General features: G+C 46.4%; 1 protein-coding gene across 4 annotated transcripts in view; it reads left to right on the plus strand.

Annotated features, from left to right (window-relative positions):
* The first annotated feature begins 5,218 nt into the window (after positions 1-5,218).
* ARMH4 (armadillo like helical domain containing 4) overlaps positions 5,219-21,855 on the plus strand; it is a 52,288-nt gene continuing 35,651 nt past the window's right edge. For 3 of the 4 annotated variants that reach the window (XM_048949324.1, XM_048949325.1, XM_048949327.1), the window contains exons 1-4: positions 5,219-5,344; positions 11,959-13,370; positions 14,926-15,144; positions 16,338-16,556. In XM_048949324.1, the coding sequence (XP_048805281.1) occupies positions 5,280-5,344; positions 11,959-13,370; positions 14,926-15,144; positions 16,338-16,556 (1,915 nt within the window). In that variant the 5' untranslated portion in view covers positions 5,219-5,279. Of the gene's footprint in view, positions 5,345-6,637; positions 6,748-11,958; positions 13,371-14,925; positions 15,145-16,337; positions 16,557-21,855 lie in introns of those variants that run through there. The other variant, XM_048949326.1, reaches the window with a different exon arrangement.

Below are 21,855 nucleotides of genomic sequence, written 5' to 3' on the forward strand. Positions count from 1 at the left end.
AGGAATCTCCAGCAAAATAACCTCACCTCCACTGACAACCCTTAAATGATGACTGGGAAAAGGCGGAGCCAGGACCCACCCCTTCTGGTCACTCAAGTACATTGCATGCACCTGAGCTCCCCTGGCTCAACCCTACCTTTCCCCCAGATGCTCAATCACTGTTTCAGGCTATGACTTAGCATTTCTGCTACACTATGTCATATATTTGCAACACTTTTTTGTTCTAAATTCAATCTTTCATGTAAAAAGAAAGCAACTTCAACAAAAGTCACAGACCCTACTTGAAATATATAGCCCATTGCTACCTCTTCAACATGTTATCACTAGATTAGGAAAGATCAGAGCTTGCTACTAATCACGTCACTGTCTCTATAGTCCATTGGAAATCTTTTCTTAAATTACATTAATCAATAACAGTTAACATGAGTTCTGAAACACAAGCTGGATCTTAGAAGTGGCTTAATGTAATGGACGGTCTTTTTAGAGCCTAACAGTTATTGATAATAGAAGGCAAAGAGCTCAGAAGTGTGCCAGTGTTTCATAACAAAATCCATCCACACCGTGCTGGCTTCATCACGGAAGCTGCTTGCATAATGCAAAAAAGAACTCGTGCCATCCTGAATGTGTGACTGTTGAAAGAACAGATGGTGATGCTAACCCATAAGAATATGAGCATAAATGCATTCAAGATAACAATACAAATGAAGATAATGATTCACTGTCTAAGGAGATGGTAGGACAATGAAGGTGGCTACGAAGCAGAAGGTTGAGGGGAGCACAGCACGGGATCTCCCTAACACAGTGAGACAGTGCAGCCTGTTCCTGTAACTTGTGGAAATAGTGGTATCCTTTATAAGCAAGGAAGAGGTAGCATAAATATACAGAAATGCCTGAGAATGAACTGTAGCCCCTTAGAATCATTAAAAATTCTTCAATTTGTATTAAATTGTTTGGACACTTCTTTTGGCTAATGCAGTCCTTTTCATTTTTCATTTTCATTTAGTGAGGCACTGGCACAAGTTGCCCAGAAAAGTGGTGGGTGCCCCGTCCCTGGAGACACCCAAGGTCAGGGGATGGGCTCTGAGCACCTGATGGAGCTGTAGGTATCCCTGTTCACTGCAGGGGGGTTGGACCAGTTGGTCTTTAAGGTTCCTTACCAACTCCAGTGATTCTCTGACTTTTTTTAGACTTCACTGGTGTTCAAGCCATTGGTAGAAATAATCATTCTGACTACCTTGCAGACAAGTTATTGTCACAGTCACCACTGTGCCTGTCTGCAAGGAGAGATGCAGGAGGCAGTGCTGGTGCCTTGAGATGGCAGCCAAGGACTGCCCTCAGTGCAGAAATGCCAACCTATGCTCCTGCAGACTACAGGATTACAGCTAAACCCTAGACATGTTTCGGTGGCATAGCATTATTTTTTTCTTGGAGAGAAAGTAAACAGTCTTGTGTGTCCCCACATCGGATGGCTTTGTCTGTGTGCTCACTTCAAGCTTCCTTAATCCCTGTATACAGCTGGTTGTGTCATGTAATGTTCTTACTTTTTCCTTTTCCTTACAAAAGCAGTCACATCCTTAGGGCCAGCTGGAGGCAGAGCAGGGCTGTGCTCTATCCTTATGTCCCCTAGCTTGTACTGATAGTGGAGGCTGCTATGACCCAGGTGCAGCACCTTGTGCATGGCTTTGTTGAACCTCAAGAAGTAGGGAGGTTGTTGCTAGAACTTTGCTTAGGGTTAACTTGCTTTGGGGTGCTTTGTCAATTACTTTTTCTATTATCAGCCTAATTTCGTAGTGGAGTATGTAGGACGGGGGGAAAATACCCAACTGCTACAGGGAATTGACAGATGGTTCACATTTTAGCTGAGACTCCAATATGCATGGGGATGGCTTCTTCAGCACTTTATCTCTGGGAAAATTGTGATATGCCTTGCACTTTGGTATTAACTGCATCGATTTTGTTAAAGGGTATGAAGAAGATCAAGGGCTGTATAGACATTCAGTTATGGACGTGAGCACTGGTACTGCTGGGCTGTATTCCCAGAGCAACTGCAACCAATTCCAGCGACCTTGGGCAAGTCAGCAGAAGTGTGGTACTCCTCTGAAAAGTGACGGTGTAAAAATGGTACTTTCCTACTCAGCAGATCTGATTGCTGTACACACTCCAAGTCACATCTGCTGACTACAGTGACAAATGGAAGTTTTTATGGCTTTCCCACTCTCTGAGCACTGCAGAACCAAGAGAGCTGGGAAAACAGAAGCTATGACTTCTGGTGGGACTAATTGGTATGAATTACATGGGTACTGCTTGGCCTTGTGAAGCTTTCCTGTTGCTGCCACTGGTGAGAAGGAAGGAAGAAGAACAGAATCCAAGGAGGTTCTCTTGATTCTGTTTGGACTGCAGATGGCATTTTTGGGTTTGCAGTTAGAGGCAAAAAGAAATCTGTTCATCAGTGATGATCACATTTCAGAGAATCATCAAATCATTAAGGTTGGAAAAGACCACTAAGATCGTCTAGTCCAACTACCAACCCACCACCACCATTTCTAATTGACTACAAACCTCCCATTCGTTCTTTAAAGTGAGCTACTTGTACACTTGCTTCCCAGCCTGTAACATGGGGATGCTGTTGTCAATTTTCCATCAGCCCGATGTAGATTCATTGCTGCTCCATTCCAGTGACTGCTGTTTAATGGGAGGAGTAGGTCCCCTTAATGCAGATGCTACCAGCTGACATAAAGGTGAATCGTAAAGCAAAACTACAGAGGGAGATGTGCACTGATTTACATGCTGGATGTCCCCAATATTCAATTTGGGAAAGTCATTCAGCAGAGAAATTAGCGTTAACTATTTTAAAATTGCTTTCACCTTCTGTGCCATGCCCTGACATAATTAAGAGGCCTGATATTGTCTCACCACTGATGCCAGGAGCTGCACTGTAAGGTGCAGTGTTCTGATGGTGGTGAGGCACTGGCACAGGTTGCTCAGAGAGGTGGTGAGTGCCCTGTCCCTGCAGACACCCAAGGTCAGGGTGGATGGGGCTCTGAGCACCTGATGGAGCTGTGGGTGTCCCTGTTCATTGCGGGGAGTGAGACCAGAGGGCCTTTAGGGGTTCCTTCCAGCTCAGATGGTTCAATGATTCAGTTAATAAACCATATAAATGAACAACAAAACAGTGCTCTCAGGGGATTTCTGAGCTGAATTCTGCCTGCTTCCCTGTGCCTCCTTCTATCTGTTTTCAGTCTGCAGACTTTTTGTTGATAATGCAGAAGCCTGTGATTTTGGCAGGTTATGCGGGGTAGAGAAACTTGCAGCGTATGGGGGATTTGCAATATCAGATGGGGGAAAAATACAGCTATTTTGGTTACAGTGATTATCAGTGAAATGTTTAACCTTGAGGAACACAGCTTGGATTCAGAGTCAGTTACCCAGAGAAATGAAAGGGGAAGCGAAAACCTCTCCAATACATTAAGTGCTCTGCAAGCTTTAGAGCACAGCAGAGCATCAGTTACACGTGCTTTACATTTTAAAAACTTTCCTGAGACCTTTAGAGATTAGAAATAACAGTGGAAGGGGCTGAAAACAGCACCTCTCATTTGGAACCGTGGCTTCATAGCGAGGGGTGAACAGTGGCTGCTGAAGCCTCTGCCTGGAGCCTGGTGGGCCCATTGCTGACAGTACTGCATCCTGGGAGGGGCATCGGTGTGGGAACAGGAGCAGCCAGTGGTGAATCAATGGCTGAGCCACAAAAGCTCTGCTGCATTTTAAAATAAGCTCTCATTGATTTTGGTTTGCTGTAAGGTCTTGCTACGCTTATCCAAAGATGGAACCTCTTTGTCCGAGCATTGCCATTGCTGGAGGAGACCCCCAGTCAAAACAGAACAGGGAGTGAGGATGGATCCAAGGGGAGTTTTGGGTTCCTAACTGGGGAGTGAATGGTGTTTAACGTAGCCACAGAAATGCAACCCTTTCTTCTGCCTTTTCTTCCCCTCTATCTCCCTTACAAAAGAGAACGAGTATCCTTTCTTTTTACATATTTCCACATTATCTCTTTTTTCCTATAAAGGTGTTGCAGCACTAGAAATACTGATTCATAAACAGATACCCAGATTGTACAATTCAGAGATGTAAAACCAGAAGGGACTCTTCTGATCATTGCTGATGGTTTGTTCCATCAAGCACCAACATCCCAACATCCTTCTCTTCATACTAGAAAGATTCAGATTTGATAGGTGGACTGCTCGATGGACGAGGAACTGGTTGTGAGATTGTACCCAGAGAGTGGTGGTCAGGGGCTCAGTGTCCAGATGGAGATCAGCGATGTGTGGTGCCCCTCAGGAGTCAGTGCTGGGACCAGTGCCCTTTAATACTTTAATCAACGGTGAGATTGAATGCACCCTTATCATCCCCATCCCTGCAGACACCCAAGGTCGGGCTGAATGGGTTCTGAGATCCTAACGGAGCTGTGGGTGTCCGCATTCATTGCAGGGGATTGGGACCAGATGGCCTTAAGGGCCCCTTCCAACTCAAACGATTCTATTCTAACTCTGGAGTTCTTTTTGATTTCTTGATAGGACGGCTGTCCTGACTGCTGATACAAGCATTCCTTATGCTTTGTCTCCAACTTACACAGCGTTTAGCAAGATTGCCCTGAAAGAAATCGCCCTGACCTATGAAAAATCTATCCTTTAAAAGTGTGAATATTGGATGCAGAATGCCACCAAAATGAATTGGGCAGGCTCCAGCTTGGTTGAAATCCAATAGAAAGCACTATAAGAATAGATAAGTGAAACACCGGGGTGAGTGTAACAAAGAAACCACTGATGTTATTTTCAGTAGCACAACAAAGAGAAAACAAACAAACCAAAACACCACAAAATTCCACAGAGAACAAATTCTTCATGAGGAACGTCTCAACTCTTTTATGCAGAGAATCAAGCATTTAGCAGGTGCAAGCAGGTAGGATCTCACTGCACTATCTGCAAAACACAGCCTTGCTTTATTGACCTTTATAAATGGAAGTACAGAGGAATTTGTTTGTTGGCTTCATGTGGTAGAACACCATCGTAGCAAAACCTTTTGACTTTCCTCATCCTCTCCTGTATTATTTCCGTATTCCCTCTCTGTAATCCTCCCCCCCTTCCACCAAAGCCAAAAAAGAAGCACCTTAGGACTCTGCTCACCTGCCCCTACTCAATGAGAACCACCTGCACCTGCTGCTGTGCTGCTTTGAAAGAGCCAAAGCACAACACATAAAACCCTAGGAGAGCAGCTGGGACCTCATGGTGCCCCAACACTTGGTTGAAGAAGGAAGGCAGAAGAACTGGTATTTTTTTTCTTGCTGGTGGTAAGTTCTGAGCTTTGGTAATTCTTTGCTATTTGGTAAAGCATGTTCACACGTTTCAGGAGCTGATGGTGTAAGTGTTTGTTCTTTGTGTTACTTGGTTAGCTGTAGGCTTCTCTACTGGGGGGGGGGGGGGGAAATTAAGAAGGAAGCAGGAGTAAAAATGCTTCCTTGGCTCTCCTCCAGGCCTAAGAGGTGTTTAAAATAAAACAACATCAAAACAAGCTATGTGTAAGATGCTATTTTAAAAATGTTCTCCTTGTAGAAAGAACATGAGGGGAAGGTGACCTCTAAAGTTGGAGATACTGAAGGAGAATCTGTAACAGTAAGCTGCTAATGGTACTGTAGGCTTTGCTTTCAGATCAGAGATGCTGAAGTTGGAAGGGACCATTCAGGGCCCTCTGGTCCAACCTCCTTGCAATGAACAGGGGTCCATAGAGCTCCATCAGGTGCTCAGAGCCCCGTCCAGCCTGAGCAGGTACTCCTGTACATCTTCTGCAAAGCTAGTCAGAGAAGCTATAGGAAAGAATGGTACAGACTCTTTAGCAGGGTCTGTCTTAATAGAGCAAGGGGAAATGGTTTCAAGCTCAAGGATAGATCTGAGTTGGATGTAAGGAAAACTTTTTTTACAGGGAGGATGCTGAGGCATTGGCACAGGTTACCTAGAGATGTGGTTGGTGCCTCTTTCCTGGTGATTTTTAAGGCAAGTGTGGATCAGGCCCTGAGCAACCTCATAGAGCTGTGGTGCCCATGTTCATTACAGGGGAGTAGGACCAAGTGACTTTTAAAAGTCCCTTCCAATTCTAAGGATTCTATGATTCTGTAGGGTGCCTTTGTGATTAGATTCTGGTCCTGGCTTTTGGACTAAGAGCTGAAGGCCAGCCCAGAGCACAGCTTGTGTGTTGCCTGAAGAGGTGATCTGGAAGCTGAAACTTCCTTCAGATGAGAAAACTACTGATGTATGTGGCCTCAAGTCTGTCCTGAGTGATGTGAGCAGAGCAGTGTGAAGAACCATCTGCCTCACGGTGGAGCACACCAGTGCCCTCTGCTTAGCAGCAGCACGTGCAATCCTTATAACCATCAACTGCTTCCTTTTCCCATGCAGTTAGCAGACCCTTTGGAGGTGAGCTAAAACCCACTGGGGACAACAGCTGGCTGCCACCACACCGAGCCCGTCCGCTTGGTGCAACTCCCTGGGGCAGCGTGGCACCGGGGCCCCTCAGCCCCCCGCGCCTCCGGCTGCCAGCTGCGGTCCCGGGGAGGGGCTCGGGGTGCCCAGGGCTGCTCGGGGGCAGGCGGGGCTGAGCGGTCCGCCCAAGCGGGGCGGTGTCTCCCGCTCTGCCGCCCCGCCTCGGCCGCGCGGCCCCGGGATGCTGCGGAGCGGAGCTGCGGGCGGAGGGAGGCAGGTGAGCCCGGAGGGGGAGCGGCTCGGGGAGCCGGCTGTGTGCTTGTGTACGTGGGGATGATGCGAGGGCGGCTGGGCAACATCCTTGTCTTCCTAAGGAGGATATTTATTTATTCCCCCCTTCTCCCGGTGTTCGCTCGTTTCTAATTGATTATTATGGTTTTCCACTCGCCTTCAGGCTCTTTGTTCTCAGAGAGCGGAGCGCTGGGGCTGGGCCCTGCGAATGGGGATGGGGAGTTGGGGGGGGTGGCTCGGGGCCGCCGGCTCCATTTCATCACCCCCTCCGCGGTGTGGTCCCGGCGCCTTTGGGGCCGGCGGCTGCTGGGAGGGTCCTTCGGTCCCGGCACGGCTCTCTGTCGGTGCGGCATGGCGATGGGCAGCGGCGGTGTTGGGCTTTGTGCTGACATCCAGCTAACCTGGAAATGCAAGTAGGGACAACAATGGGGTGAGTCTGTGTGCGACCAGCGGGCGTGCTGGTGCAGTCGGATCTTAAGCCACTGCTAATCCCATTCCTTCATCAAAAAGCAGAGTGAGCCCTACATAAAAATGGCCCGACAAGGTTGAGTTAATCTGCTTCGTGGTCTCCCAGGTGATCTGTTGTGTCTTGCTGTCTGTTGTGTTGGACACTGACATTTCTGATTGTTTCTTACTGGTTGGAACCCAAATGCTACAACTCCATTCCCAGTGAACCTGGAGGATGGCATTGCCACGCTTATGGTGTTTGCAAACTGTTACGCTCTTTGGCCCTGTTCTTAACACCCTTTCTTCCCATCCTTTTAATTGCTCAGAAATCTATCAGACCTCTGACTCCTGGAGTGCTGAGACCTGACATGGGTCAGGAGCTGCGGAGGGCTGAGTGCAGCTTCTAATTGCAAAGCTGAGCAGGGATTTACATAGGTGGTCAGTGCCTTTCAGAACAAAGCGAGCGTTGCTTCACAGCTGGGGGAATAATGCCTAAAACATGCTGCCTTCCAGCAGTAGCACTCTGAGAAGAGACACAAATGCTCCAAGTGGAGGTAATGCATTATGCATTAAGGTGCCTCGCAAGGCCAGCTTCCTACCAGGCCTAAAAGAATAATAATCTAATCTCTTTGCTTATAATGATTTGCCCTCAAAGCTAGGGGAATGTGTGTCTCTCTGGGTGATATGCAGCTGTCCTTGCATAGTTCAGCTCATCCATTTCTGGCTGTGCCAGCGTGGGGCTGTGTCATTAGGAAATCATCAGGAGCTGTTGGAGGTGGTTGAGATGCTGTAAGAGCACTGGCTCCTCAGTTGGCTTGATGTAACTGTGTGAGGACAATAGAAGATTAAATGAAGGCAGTCTTCCCTGTTGTACAAAAGTAGGAGTTGGAGCTCTGCAGTGTTGTGTGTTATCTGCTGGCTTTTGTATTCAGCACAAGTAATAATGCTTGGATAGCATGTGTTAGCACTCCAGTAACACAGCACTTGATTTCTGGCTGACTTGCACATTTTGGCTAAATCTTCACATTAAATCTTCACACTGTGGAGATTTTTTTTGTCCTTTTTCTATAGCAAGTGGTAGATGAATTGCAGGGCTGAACATCTAGAACTGTTCAGCTAGTCAAAGCTACCATTATCAAGCTTGTACTGGAGGTGCAAAAAGCTGTGTTCTGCAAGGGCAAGGCAGTGACTTGTCTGAAGCTGACCTGTTAATCTCTTGTGTACTCTGCTAAACAATGCATGCAGCCACTTCAGCTTCAGTGCACAAGTGTTTTCTCTATGTGGAAGAGGAATTGTTAGGGCAGGGTTATTAATTCAAAACCTGATCATTTCCTTATTTCAACAATTTGGCAAGTTCTTGTTGTATTTCTCCAGCAGTAAGAAATAGAAGCAAATGGTGCTCATGCAGGTTTTCATCAAGTAAACTGGGCAAGACCCTGAGAAGCTATTCCAGGGGATGGCTGCGTGTAGCTGGGCTAGAAAAGGGTTTCATGTGTTGCAATGTGGATCCATAGATTGCAGTTCAATTGAAAGAGAGGGATTTGGTCTGCTCAGTGCTTGTCCCTTCAAACCTGCTGTGTTGGAGTGATGGTGCCAGGTTTGGGTTCTGCCTGAGCTGACAATACAAACAGGTCTCAAAACTCCATGGAAGGAGTTAATGACTTAATAGAACCTGTGAAGAATGATTGTATGGAGAAAGGAGGTAGCCTGGTTCAAAGAGACAGCTGAGTCTGAGACTGAGTCACCACGTGAAGTGTTTACATTCGCCCCCCAGTTTGGTGACTTGCCGTAGTAGTAGGTGGCTCTCAGTCTGATGGCCAGCTCTCAGAAATGCCCTGTTCTGGCACCTCTTGTAGCCTTGCAGCTCTTTGTGCTTCTTTCAGGCTCACAGGTGTTAAAGGCCACTTTTCTCTGTATTAAAGATAAAGCTGTTTGGTTGCTTGCAGTTGTGCTGCTTTAGCAGATGAGGAGCTGCATCTCCTGGGACTTCTTATTATGTGCAGGGGAAGTGGCTGGTATAGTCTCCTGCCTCCTTCCTATTGGAAGCAAGGATTACTGTTTTGCAGACTGCTGGTCTGTAGCTGTCCTCCAGGGCTTTAGCTTGGAGGATTCTGAGTGAAAGCTGGGTACGGAGTGGAATACTGGGTTATTCCCCCAGCTGCGAGCTGGAAAGGAAAAGCCTTAATCCTACCATAGAGGAGCTGCTTGGTCAGAGCAGCTTGCTTTATCACTGGGTTAAGGCTGTAGAGCAAACTGACTATATAAGTAGCCAGGCAGGAGGAGAGATGTATAGCCTACTGCAGCCTGAGAGCCAGGCTGCTGCAGCCAGCTGCTAAGCCCTAGATCAATTCTGTGTTAAGTGGAAGTGCTACGGCAAGGTGTTAAACTCTACTTAAGTAGCTAGCCAGGTCACTGCTGTTCATACACGATGTAATCCAGCTTCTTTCTAAAGTAGATCTTAAGCTCTGACTAATCTCTGTAGATGAACTTGTGCCATTATCCTGCAGCGTGCTCTGTGCCACTGCCTCTAGATCTTATTGAATGTAGAGGTCTAGCTTAGCTTAGATCTGGTGGTTGTAGATGTCCTTAACACAGAACTTTCTGCTGCTATCTCTGCCCTTTACCCAGGTAGAGCTGTGGCTGACAGTGCTTCGCAGCCTGGAGGAACAGTGTGAGCCCAAGGTTCCCTGGGAACTGCAGTGATAGGCTTACACAGAGTATTACCCGTGTTATCTCCTAGCCAGGAGGAAAGGCTCTTAAATAGAATGTTAAAAAGAAGCATTAACAGGTCTTTAAGATCCAGCCTGCTATGGAGCAGCTTTCCCTTTTTGCTTTATTCCCAGCCCTATTGAGGATGAAATAAGCTTGTCCAGGAAGAGATTCTTTTCAATATTCCTCTTAACATCCTCTGAGTGTCTTAGGCTATTGGAGAACCTAGAGCTGGAAACCTAAAGATGTGTATGTACACATTTATAGTGTGTTTGACTGCAGGATGAATACTATGCTCATCTTTCATGTACATCTGATGTTGTTCAGGCTTAACTATTGCTAAAATGTCTTGAGTACCCTAAAGACTACCCATTTCTTCCAGGAAAACTGTATTTTAATCTAATTTGCACCTTCGCTTCATTTAAAGTATGAAAAACAAATCTTGATGCTTTGTAGTCTGGTCTTAGCTGACCATTGCTGAAGGGGTGTGATGTGAATGTGTTTATATTCATACAGCAAACCAGATGCATGCTATTGGGCACTATGACTTGTACAGCATAGTCCTGGTGCTTTTTCACTACAAAAGCATGTAAAGCATTAACCTGGAAGAGAGTTGCTGAATGATGTCAGTTCTCTATTACTACTTTCTGTAGTGAAGGATGAGGTAGAGGAGATAGATGAGTGGATGCTGGTCTTCTGGAGGTAAGAAGTGCTGGGAGGTGTCTGTGCTGTTGCTGGTGGACAGCTTCTTGGTGGCTTCTGTCTAGAGCCTGAGCACCTGGTGTATGTATGTGTGTGGCCTGTGCCTCCCACAGCCCTAGCTGTGGATGAACAAGGCTGTAGGGAGTGTTGGAAAAGTCACTTGGTGTCAAATGCTGTGGGCTCCAGGCTCCAGCAACCTGGTTTGCGGCTGAATGCTGCGATAGGCTACAGCTAAGCTTATGGATCCTGAGATGCTTAGCCCTCCTGAGGGCCTTCAGCTAGAGAAATCTGTGCTGTGTGGAGTAAGAGGCCCATTTTCTGATCAGAATACACAAATAGCTGTGTGACCTACTATGATATGCTTTCTAGTTGTCTCTAGCTGATTGGACATACACAATAACTTCTTCCAAAAGAAGAAACAAATGTGTTTGAGCAGCAGGGCACAGAGGGCCTTTGTGTTGGATGCATTAGCACAAATGGGGTATTTCTGAAATCCCTCCCCCTGTGGCAGAGGTTACCTCTCACGCAGCATCGCATGGCTGGGTGATGGAGTGTGGGGGAGTGATACACCCTTGTAACAACAACTGCACTGTGTGTACAAATGGAACTATTTATGTGCTTGCTGTTTGGATGCACAAACAAGAAGCATAGTGAGGTGGGGAAGCATGACTCACCCTGGTGTCCTTGAGCAAAGGTGACCTTTGCTTATTTCCATGAAAATCAAGGGGTGGTTTTGACAGTCCCAGCCTTTCCTTCTTCGTATCTGCTGTCCCTCTTCATCTTACAGGTAGAAGTTCTCACGGAACTGAGCAAGCACTGGCCAAATGAAGGGGAGCTCTATGGTTGCTTGTACTTGATAGGTCAGCCTTGCAGTGCTAGCAACTTCTTTAGTTAGTTTCTGCAACTGTGCACATAGCTGATCAGAAGCCTTAGGCCTACATGTGTGACAAGCATCATGCCTCCTTTCTGTACTTGGAGGACAAACAGGTTTATCACCAACTTTTACTTGGAAGTTTAATGCCTGTTGGGTTGACAGCTAGGGTGCTCCATGGGGGCTAGGGCTTGGCAAGGTCTGCATTGATCTCTGTATTGAGATTTGATTTTTTTTTTTTTTTTTTTTTTTTTTTTTTTTGTAAGGCATAAGGCTTTGGGTTGGTTAGAACAGTAAAATGAAGCACAGGGATCCGTTGGTTGGGATGTGTAGGAGGGATTAGTGCAAAACTGATAAGTTCCAAATGTGGAAGTCCATGTCATCTAGTTATTTATGGCACTGGGTCAATATGAGAGTTCAATATGTGTTTATGGGTACGTAATCTGGATTCTTTTTTCCCCTCTCTAGGTCTTACTTTTTGGACTTGTCAGCCTTGTGGACTTCTATGCATGCCTCTTCAGCTATGAGTAGATCAATAGGACTTAATATCTGCGTGGTCACCTGCTGCATCCTGCTCTTATCCTCTGGCCTGCCATGCCTTGCGTATCCACTGCTGGAGGAGAGAGATGTAATGAAAGCCCAGTACAGCTCGTGGGCAGGGAATGGGGTAGAAGATGAAAGGACAAGCATGCCAAACTTAATGAACAAGCTGAGCCCTTCTGAGCAAACCCTTTCTGAGGAGCCATCTGGAGCATCAGCAAAGCCCTCTGGGATGCCCCTAAGTGAAGCTTTCACTTCTGAAAGAGAAATGTGGCCTGTAAGCCCAAGACATACCATCGTAGGCAGCCAGGGTCTGGATGTCAGCACCACCATACCTGGGGCACTGGCTGCTGTAGAAGAGGAGCTCAGTCCCACCAAGTCAGAACTGAATGAAAATGGAGAGTTCAAGGCCATGCTGACTACAGCTGTGACCACCCTGAGCCCTCCTGTTCGGGAGGAACCCATCAGTGTGACCACCACAGAGGACTGTGAGGTGGGGCAGAGCTCTGCCAGCCTCCTGGCAAACCCTCCTTCTGTCACAGCTGCTGCAGAGGAGGAGATAGCAGTGAGCAGCTTGTACCCCTCAGCTGCACCCCAGCCCCACAGTGAGCAGGTGCCCACATCACAGCCCAGCACTCCCAGCCTGGAAAGGGCAAGTGACTACCTCATCATCCCAATGGCACAGGCCCCGAGCGAGAGTTTTGAGGTGGGAATGCCAGAAGCCAACACAGGCAATGCTCTGAGGGTACTGGTTTCACAAGGAGCCACTGCTACTAACCATCCCCTTGTGACCACTGAAGCCTACCTTCATCTGGGGGCAGACACAGCTGTGGAGCAAGGAGAGCAGCCCACTGCAGCAAGCACTGCCTCCAGCCTCCCTACTGATTCCATGCCCCCAGACTGGGATGACACCAAGCTAGGGAGTACAAGTCAAAGGGAAAGCATGCAGCATGAGGAGGTGGGAGAGGACCAAGTGGCAACAGAAACATCCCAGATCCCACTAGGAGTTATGGAAGAAGAGGAGGAGGAGGAGGAGGATGTGACAAGAGTGCTGCCATCCCCAGCATCTGCTCCACCAACTCCAGGGCTTATAAAGGAGATCAACTGCACAGGCCCTGCAGCAGTGCATGAAGAAGATGTATTGGTTGTTTCCACAGCCAGCAGTGATGTTTCTCTCACGGGGGACTTGCCAGATGTAGACACAGGTGGTCTGAACTCTCTGGAAAACATAAACATGGTCACAGCAGAAGAGAAGAGCGTCCTTCCTTCACAACCTGAGGCTCCTGTGATAACAGACATAACACCTGATCTCTCTTCTACTCTGGAGAGCTCACAGGAAGGTAAAACCTGTCTGTTCACAGACGCTTGTTTCTAAGTATTAATTTAGGAGGGATGCTCCTTAGAGCCTGTACTTCTTTTTTTAGAGTTTAAGTGGAAAAAGGTGTGATCTACCTCCCCTAGGAAGGAAGGGTTGTGGACCTTTGTATGGGGGTAGTGACTTAAATGGGTAACTTGCATGCATCAGGTACTCCTCATGTTGAATGTTTCTACACATGGTGACCCTTTGCTCAAGCTAACATAGTCCTTTGGGTGGTGTCCTACCCTGAGTGATGTGAAGTAACTGCCCTAAGCTGTGCCTTCTCCTTGAGCTGAGAGGATGAGTTTAGTAGTGAACAAGAGTCTGGAGAGGCTGTGGCAGCTGGGAATGAAGGATGCAAGTGAAACTGAAGGTCTCAGTAGAAAATTGGAGTCTCATCAGCAGCAACTTAAGGCTTGCTAAGGAGATCATGTTAATGACTTAGCAAAGCTTTCATGTGCAGTGTACCCCTAAAGTAGGCCCTTCTGTTTTGATGCTCCCATAGCAGTTGAGAAGGGTTGCCATAGCTTGGTTGTAGACATCTCACCTTGATCAGATGTAATTCTACTTTGAGTAGTCTTCTAGTGTGCCTTTCCCTTGACTGGAGATGATGAAACAAGTTGTACCAGTAGAGTGTGAATTAAATCTTCTTGGCCTGTGCAAGGATGGTCAGAGCAGATTTAAAATCAAATCTGTGGTGAGATCTGTGTGTTTCTTTGTTACAGAAGCTCCTGATGTTGTCTCCTTACCTTTCAGTCAAAGCTCTGATTCTGCAGTGTTTGTGTAGCCTTAGCTGCATAGATGACACCTTCAGCCCTCTGACAATGTTTCTAGGTGGTTTTTAGGATCAAATGTTGGGGGCTTCTCTGGGGCAATGGCATGCCTAGGCTGGTTAGGGATGTGAGCTGTGGCTAAGGACTTTTTAATGTCTATTGGGCATCTTTAATTTTGTCCCTTGGGCTATAGGGACAAAGGGACAACTTCCTCTGTGCTGCATCCAAAAGATGTGTTTCCTGCTGTAAGAGATGCAGAGTTAATTGCATGCTGGTGCTGAGGCAAGACTGATTAATTTCTAGATTAATTTATAGCCACTTGACTTCTCACCAGGTTCCCTTCTGCTATTCCCAGGTGTTGGGAAAACATCAGCTATAAATAATACTTATGCAGTAGCAAATAAACTCTACACAACTTGAGTCTCTTAGCTCTGAGAGTCACCAAAAATGCCATGCAGACAGCATTGCTTGATTCTTTTTTTTTTTTTTTTTTTCTCCTGTTTCCATACCATGGACTTGCAGTGCTGTGGTAGATCTACTTGTCTATAAAGGGGTGGCTGGCCAATCAAGGATTGTTTTGTGTTTTTTTTTTTTCTTCCCACTTTTGTGTTATACATGGGGCATCATGTTTCTAAGCTGCTAACTGGCTAGATCTGCTGTTTACACTGTGACTCTGGAAGTAATATGTGATGCCAGTCCTTCAAATGTCTGTTCTGTTACTGTCAGCTGTCCTGTGAGTTGTGCTGATGCTGCTTCTTGCTGCAGGCCTTACTCAGGAGGTGACAACTATTGCCCAGGAGGCAGCAGCGGCTGCTGCTGCTCTGACAGCTGTGACACTGCTGCCTGCTCCTGCCCAGGGGACAGGAGCTGCAAGCCTTCCCCAGGAAACCAGTGGGGAGGACACCCAGATGCTGAGTGCCCCTGTTGCCACCCAGATGCTGACAGCTGCAGGCACCTCCACAGTGAGAAGTCCAGGTGTGGAAGGTAGGTTCAAACTTTGCAAGTTCTCACCCACAAAGACACAGTGGTGCATAGCACCAATTTTGGTGCTTGTACAGTGAAGTCTTCATACAGCATTCAGAGTCAGACTTCCTTTTTTCCTTGCCTTCTGGCCCTGGGCTGCTGCTGCTTTATGCCCATGCAGATCAGTCATGTTAAGATGTGCCAGCAGGTCATAATCTTTGTCCCAAGCAAAAATGAAGTAGCTATCCTAAACAAAACCACCACGTGAAACCCCCCATGTCCATTCTTGCTCACAAGTTGACTTTTAGCCTTAATCACTTAAGCTAGTTCCTTTTTTGGGGGGAAATTACTTCTGGATTGCTGATGTTTGGCCCAAAGGAGGGAAAAAAAGCTTATTTAGGGAAGAATGTGGGAGTGAAGGGGATCTTCGTGTAAGAATTTTCAGAAACCACTGGAAGCCTGTCCTGACCTCTGAGTGATGGTGAGTTCTTGCTCTTGTATCCAGGGTTGATGTAGCTCATAGAGAAGTGCTTTAAGCAGTCATGTTTATCTAGCTGCTGGCTTGATGTCACTTTGGCAAGTACAGACAGGAGCCTGTTTTCTTAACAGGAGTGTAGCAAGGGCCCCCTTAGCACCTTTGTAGTAGGTGCTGCTGCGATGAAACTGCTGCTGGGCAGCACTTCTGCTAGTTCTTATATTGCAGGGCATCAAAGGAAAGAATCAATTTACACTGTATTCCTTAAAGTAAAGTTGCTCTGTACAGGGAGAAGGCTCTTCCAGCAGTTACCACTAATTAATTTGCTTCTGGGATTTAATTATAAATTCAAGTAACTCTCATCTTTGCAATAAACAACTAGATTTGTCACTTGATTCTGAGGCACTTATCTGGTGCCTCAGTGCTTTAATCTTGCATTGGATCCTCAAAGCAGTGGAGGTAAAACTTTTTAGTGTTGTTCTCACTAAGGGAACCTCCAATGCTGGCTGTCCTGAAAGAGAAGTTGTCATTACAGCAGAGTCACTTAATGTAGCAAGGAGTACAAGTGTCTGATAGCTTCTTTCCTGAGCTTAAGCTTTCATTAAGGAGCTCATTGTTAAATTATAAGATCATTAAGGTTGGAAGAGATTACAAAGATCAAGTCCAACCCATATCCCTCAGTGCCAACTCCAATGGAATTTTCTTAATATTGTTTTGCCAAATTTCTTGTCTTCTGCAGATCTCACAGATGTGGTCCTGGTCACTGGTGAGAACGCTGTTCCATCTCTGGGTGGATTGCTGGCTACACAGTCTGGACAAACAGAGGAACCATCCAGCAAAACAATGGTCCTGGTGACTCCAGCATCAGTGGCATCATCTGTCAGGAGAACAGCTCTTCCAGCTGTGAGGAAGATCAGTACAGCTGTAACCTATGGGTTGGATCGGCTGGAGTCAGAAGGTACCACTGTTCCCAAGCCTAAAGGGCAGGCAGCTCCCTGTGGAGAGGAGCAATTATCTTGATAATGTGGGCTTCCAATTGGTCTGTCTGGTACATGGCTATGCATGTGTTGCTGTTGATAATAAAACTGTTGGAAAACCTGTCACCTTCCAGGTGGTACAGGAAACGAGCAGTGATGTGTTGTGGAGAATATCTGATTTCTAGTGGCTGTGGTAGGAGGCATGGGCTTTCTCCTGGGGAAGCAACAGCAGTAGCCTGGGTTTGATCATCATTGGCTACTTCTGGGCATCTACTGCAGAGCCTCTACCAAACAAGCAGTCAAGGGAGCATCTTCAGACAGCCAGAGATCCCTCTGAGTGGAAAGGCTCAGCATGAGATGGCCACCTCAGTGTGCATCTCCTCAGATCTCGATGGAATGCGTGGTGCCATACTCGTGCTCCCGTGACAATGCTGAGGGAGGTCAAGAATGCATCCCCTTTGAGATGCTCTTCTAGTTCAGTTATTCACCAAAACTCACTGATGCAAATTCACACAAGGTTTTGATGAAGTGGGTCCTTTTCTAGAGTCTATCTACAGCTCTGCCACTGATCTCTCTGGCTCATCCATAACTTTCCTGTAGAGAATTGCTTCGATTCTTCCTGTTGTTTCTTTCACTTTGACTTTTCTGTTTGCTCATCCATCCCTATTTTGTACTCCAGTGTCTGGGCCTACACCACCTGGCAGGGATTAATCTTCCTGCCTGTTTTGCTCCCCTCCCTTTATCTTGACCTTCTCCTACCTTCATATTTTACTGCAAAGGTTGGCAGTCCTCCAGGGGTGGCATGCCAGATGGTATTTTTCTTCTGATCAGAGGTGGGGTGCCACAGACAACAGCTAATCAGCATCTTTTCTCTGCGTGAAGCAATAACTTGAATTCCTGTTTAGTTTGGAGGGCAGCAAAGGCAGGGAGCCCTCCCCTCTATGTGCAGGATGCTGCAGCTCCTGCCCTTTATCAGGCTTGCTGCTGGCTTTAAAACCTGCCAGGAGTGACAGCACAAGTTCCTTACCCTGATGGATCTCTAGTAGTGCAAGGGTGTGGATTCCTTGGCTCTGAGGTACAGCTCTGCAGGTGCCTGTCATCCAAGGGATGTGGTGCTCCTTGTTATGCTGTGTCTTTATGACAACTGGCACAGTGTTTGGGTTTTCTTTTTTTTTTTTTTTTTGTGGTCTAAAACTCTTTGGAAAAACTTAGGCTTTGTGGTGAGCCTGAACTTTCCCTGGTGTTAGGGATCACCAATCTACACTCTGTGAAGTGGGACAAATACCACTTGAGGACAGGCTTTCTGCCTGGAGATGCTACTGCCCCAGTTAAGCACAGAGGAAGCTTTTGAGCTGTGACTGTTTACTGGTATCTTTCTGTAGTGGCATTTAGTGTGCACCTCCACCTCACTGTGGAGTGGTATTGGGAAAGCTGATGTATTCCTTTCCAAATCACAATATCTAGTGCTTACTCTCAAATATCCACATGGTACCAGGTGCATTATGCTCAGGAATGTTTTCCTACACAGCTACACTGAACTCTAGCCCGGAGTGCCCGGACTACATGTGGATGCAGGATCAGACATCACTGCTACAGACATAGTGAAGGTCCTGGGGAGGTCCTGGTGCTTGTTGACCAGTGGAAGAAGTGCAGGCAGCTGGGTGAGCTCAGCTGGCTCCCACAGTGCTCAGTGTAGCTTGCTACCTTGCCTTGCTGAGGGCCTGGCTCATCATTAAATATGGACCCCTGCTGTTCAGAGTTCTGTTTCTTGGGGACCATCTGTACCAAACTGCCTGCAGTTCATTGCATCAGCATATTCACCTGCTTGGCTTGGATATAACTTTAAAAAAAATCTCAAATTGCACAGTCAAACATGAGGCATTTTGAATAGCTTTCTAGATAGGGTTGTCCTCATCTCTACAGCCTCTGGAGAGATCAGCAGAGTAATGAGCATATTCCTGCCTGGACTATGCAGTGAGACTGGTTCTACTTGCCCTTCCTTGCTGAAGAAATCCTATAAGGGGATTATAGGATTTGAGGACAGGACACAGCTGAGGATGAGCCTTACTTGTCTGTGAGACTTAATGCTGCATTTTGTACCTGTGCCCAAAATTTCAGCATCTCTCTGGAAAGCCCTACATTGCAACTTTCTCTGGAGGACTTCAAGGATCCAAGGAGAAAATCTAGTTCAACTTATCTGTTCAGAATCATTCTGTAAGCTTCCCAGCACCTTTTGAAGTGGATCTATAAAAAGAAAACATCCAAAACTACTCTACAACAGCATGTAAGCCCTAGGGCTGGTTCCTGTTCAGTCATCTAGGCTTATCTGAGCACTGCTGCTGGGGCTGAGCTGTTTTCGCAGGTCAGCATTCATAGGATACTTGTGGGAGATGCTCTGCCTGTTGTGTGATGTCAGGAGCAGGCCAATAGCTCTGCAAACAGGCAACTTATAGCCTGAGCTGTATAGCTCTTGGATATGAGGTGCTCCTGATGAATCTGGCTAGCTCTCAACGTGTAGCTGATGAAGTCCTTGTTGCTATGGTGGAGGAGTAATCCTGGGATTGGAAAGGCACATTGAGGAGAAAAGGTTCAGCCAAGAACTGTGTTGAATGAGCAAATATGTAAGTACAGATACAGTCAGCCTTGATTTGCAGCTTCTCTTGGCTAATAAGGATAGGATTTCACCTTGGTTCTCAAATTATAAATTGAACACAGTTGTTCACACAGGTTAGTGCTGGTGTGAGGAGTACTAGGGTTGTGTCTATTTCATGGAGCCGTGCTCTGCTGGTAGTAACAAAGTGGGATGAGGTAATGGCCTTAAGCTGTGCCAGAAGAGGTTCATATTGGGTATTAGGAAACACTTCTCAGAAAGAGTGGTGGTGCACAGCTGCCCAGGGGCTCATGAACTGTGGGGATGTGGCACTGAAGGATGTGGGCAATATTTGTGGTAGGTGGATGGCTGGACTAAGTGGTCTTTGTGAGTCTTGTCCACCATTAATGACACTATAAAAATCAGCCAGTTACAGGCTCAGGAACAGGCCATGAGCAATGGGGAGACCACTCTCATGAGCCTTGCAACATACAGCTAAGCAAAGCATAGACCTTGGGCAGCTCCACTTTTTTTTTTTTTTTGACTTGGATAGGGAAAATCAGTTGTAGGATGTTTAGATCATTTATGTCAGTGTCTGCTGTGTAGGACGGAGCACAGCACTGTTCCTGGTGAGCTGGTGCATGCCTGTGTAATGCAGTGTTTGGCTGAGAAGTCCTTCAGCTCTTCTAAGATATGGGGCTGGACTTGCCTTTGGGGTTAGCAAATCCTGTGTCCTGCAGCTGTATGGAACCTGATCACTGCATCTTGGCTTCAGATTTAACTCTGTTTTGCTTCACTGATTACATTAAAGACTTCTCCACAACATGGAGCATATCATATAGCACAAAATATATCCATGGTATTCTAATGGCACATACTTAGTCCTTGGTTTTCAGTTTTTTAATGACTCTTCAAATTCTCCTTACTTTTAAGCCATTGCAGTACAAGGCACCTTTTTTCTGATGCGAAGTTTTACTTATTTTTAAATGGAAATTAAGGCTTTGAGTTCAGTTGCTATTTGGACCCTGACTGTATGGATTAAGACCTGCTTCATTAAATCTCTGCAACCCCATTAAAAATTTAAATGAGGTTGCAGGGCTGTAAATAAGAAGGGCACTTAGCATCAGGCTAGTTAACCACACTAGGCTATAATTCTCCACCAGTTCTCTGGATATCAGCTGAATTGGCAAGGATCTGAAGATTTAAAACAAAGCACAAGCAAAAATGAATTAATAATGTTTTTGGAGCACACTTCCTGTTGCTTGTAGCTCATTTCTGCTGCTGAAGTGAGAACTGCTGTCCCTGTAGTACAGATTGACCTTGATCTTCCTCATGGAGGATGGCTGTTCACTCCTATTTCTTTGTACCAAAGAACCACATATTTAAAAAATCCTAGCACTTCTTTCTTAGGTACCTGATCCTGATTGTCACCACTCTGCAGGCTGGGTGGCCTGGTTCAGTCTGACCCATTCTGCTGTTCTGGACAGGCACCTTGAAATTTCTAGCTGTATCTGACTTGTCATTTGTCTAAAAAATATTTTAAGGTTGTAGTTTTCCCATGTTTATCCCTCAGTTGAACAAAACAGCAGTTGACAGAAACCCCCTACAGATGCTTGTTGAAAGGTAATTGGGCTCTGGGTGCAGATTTTAATGGAGCTTTTGTTTCCTAATCTGGGGATTAGCTCACCCTACAGTTCTAGCGAGGTGGATTGAGGTGGATTCAGCTAAGCAGGTACGTGGCAGTTCCTTCTGAGTGCTCTGCAAGCAGCACTTCTGAGCTGCTGCTGCCTGGGGTCTCTCAGCGCTTGTAGGGCTTGTGAGGCTTCCCCATGGCCCTTTGGGCATGGGGAGCAGGGCAGGCAATGCTGCAGAATGGTTTGGCTCTTTCAAATGACTTTCAGATGACTTAGCTTCTGTATCCTGATACAGATATTCCTGGACCTTCATGCTTTGAGTGGCATGAGACTTTGTCTGGAGATGAGTGGGCTTGCAGTCATCTTCACCTTTGGTGTTAGGTAGGACTGGAGTTAACCTTGGTGTCCTGGAGGCTGTTGCCTGTAGTAACACTTAACCACAGTTCATGTCATCACCAATGGATTCATGCTGGTTACACCTGTGCTTTTGTCTAGAAAGCAGCTTAAATCAGACAGTTTCTCAACCCTTGGTTTGTTATTCTTTTCCCAACTAGAGTAGCTAAATTATGTACTTCTGAAGAGAGACCCTAGGCTTTCTTTGCAATGGAAAGAGGAATTTGTGTATGGGAACTCTTTTGTAACTGGGGGAGGGGGAGGGAGAATACCATGCTCACAGGCCTCTTCTGTAGGAAACCATTTTGTTGAGAGAAGTAAACTCTGCATTTATCTTCTTCCATTCTATCAACTTACAGCTCATGGTAGTTAAATCTGGACTGATTCAAATGCCCTCATTTGATAAATCACTTCTTAAAACTGTCCAGCTCAGCAGCTGCCTACTCCGGGCTGGAAGAGCTGCTGTGCAGTGAACTACAGTGTTAACCTGTTACAGTTTGTGCTGTAACTTTTTTCTTTTTATAACTTTAAAATAGCTGTTTGCTGCTGAGCCCTTTCTCTAGCCAGGCTCAGTGTGAAAGCAATTTTGTAGTGAATGCTGCTGGAAGTGCAGCACTTGAGAATGATTGTTTCTGATCTTAATACATGAGCAGACCTGTTGTT

This window comes from Lagopus muta, chromosome 6 (genome assembly GCF_023343835.1).
Source record: "Lagopus muta isolate bLagMut1 chromosome 6, bLagMut1 primary, whole genome shotgun sequence".
In the NCBI taxonomy this organism is placed as follows: domain Eukaryota; kingdom Metazoa; phylum Chordata; class Aves; order Galliformes; family Phasianidae; genus Lagopus; species Lagopus muta.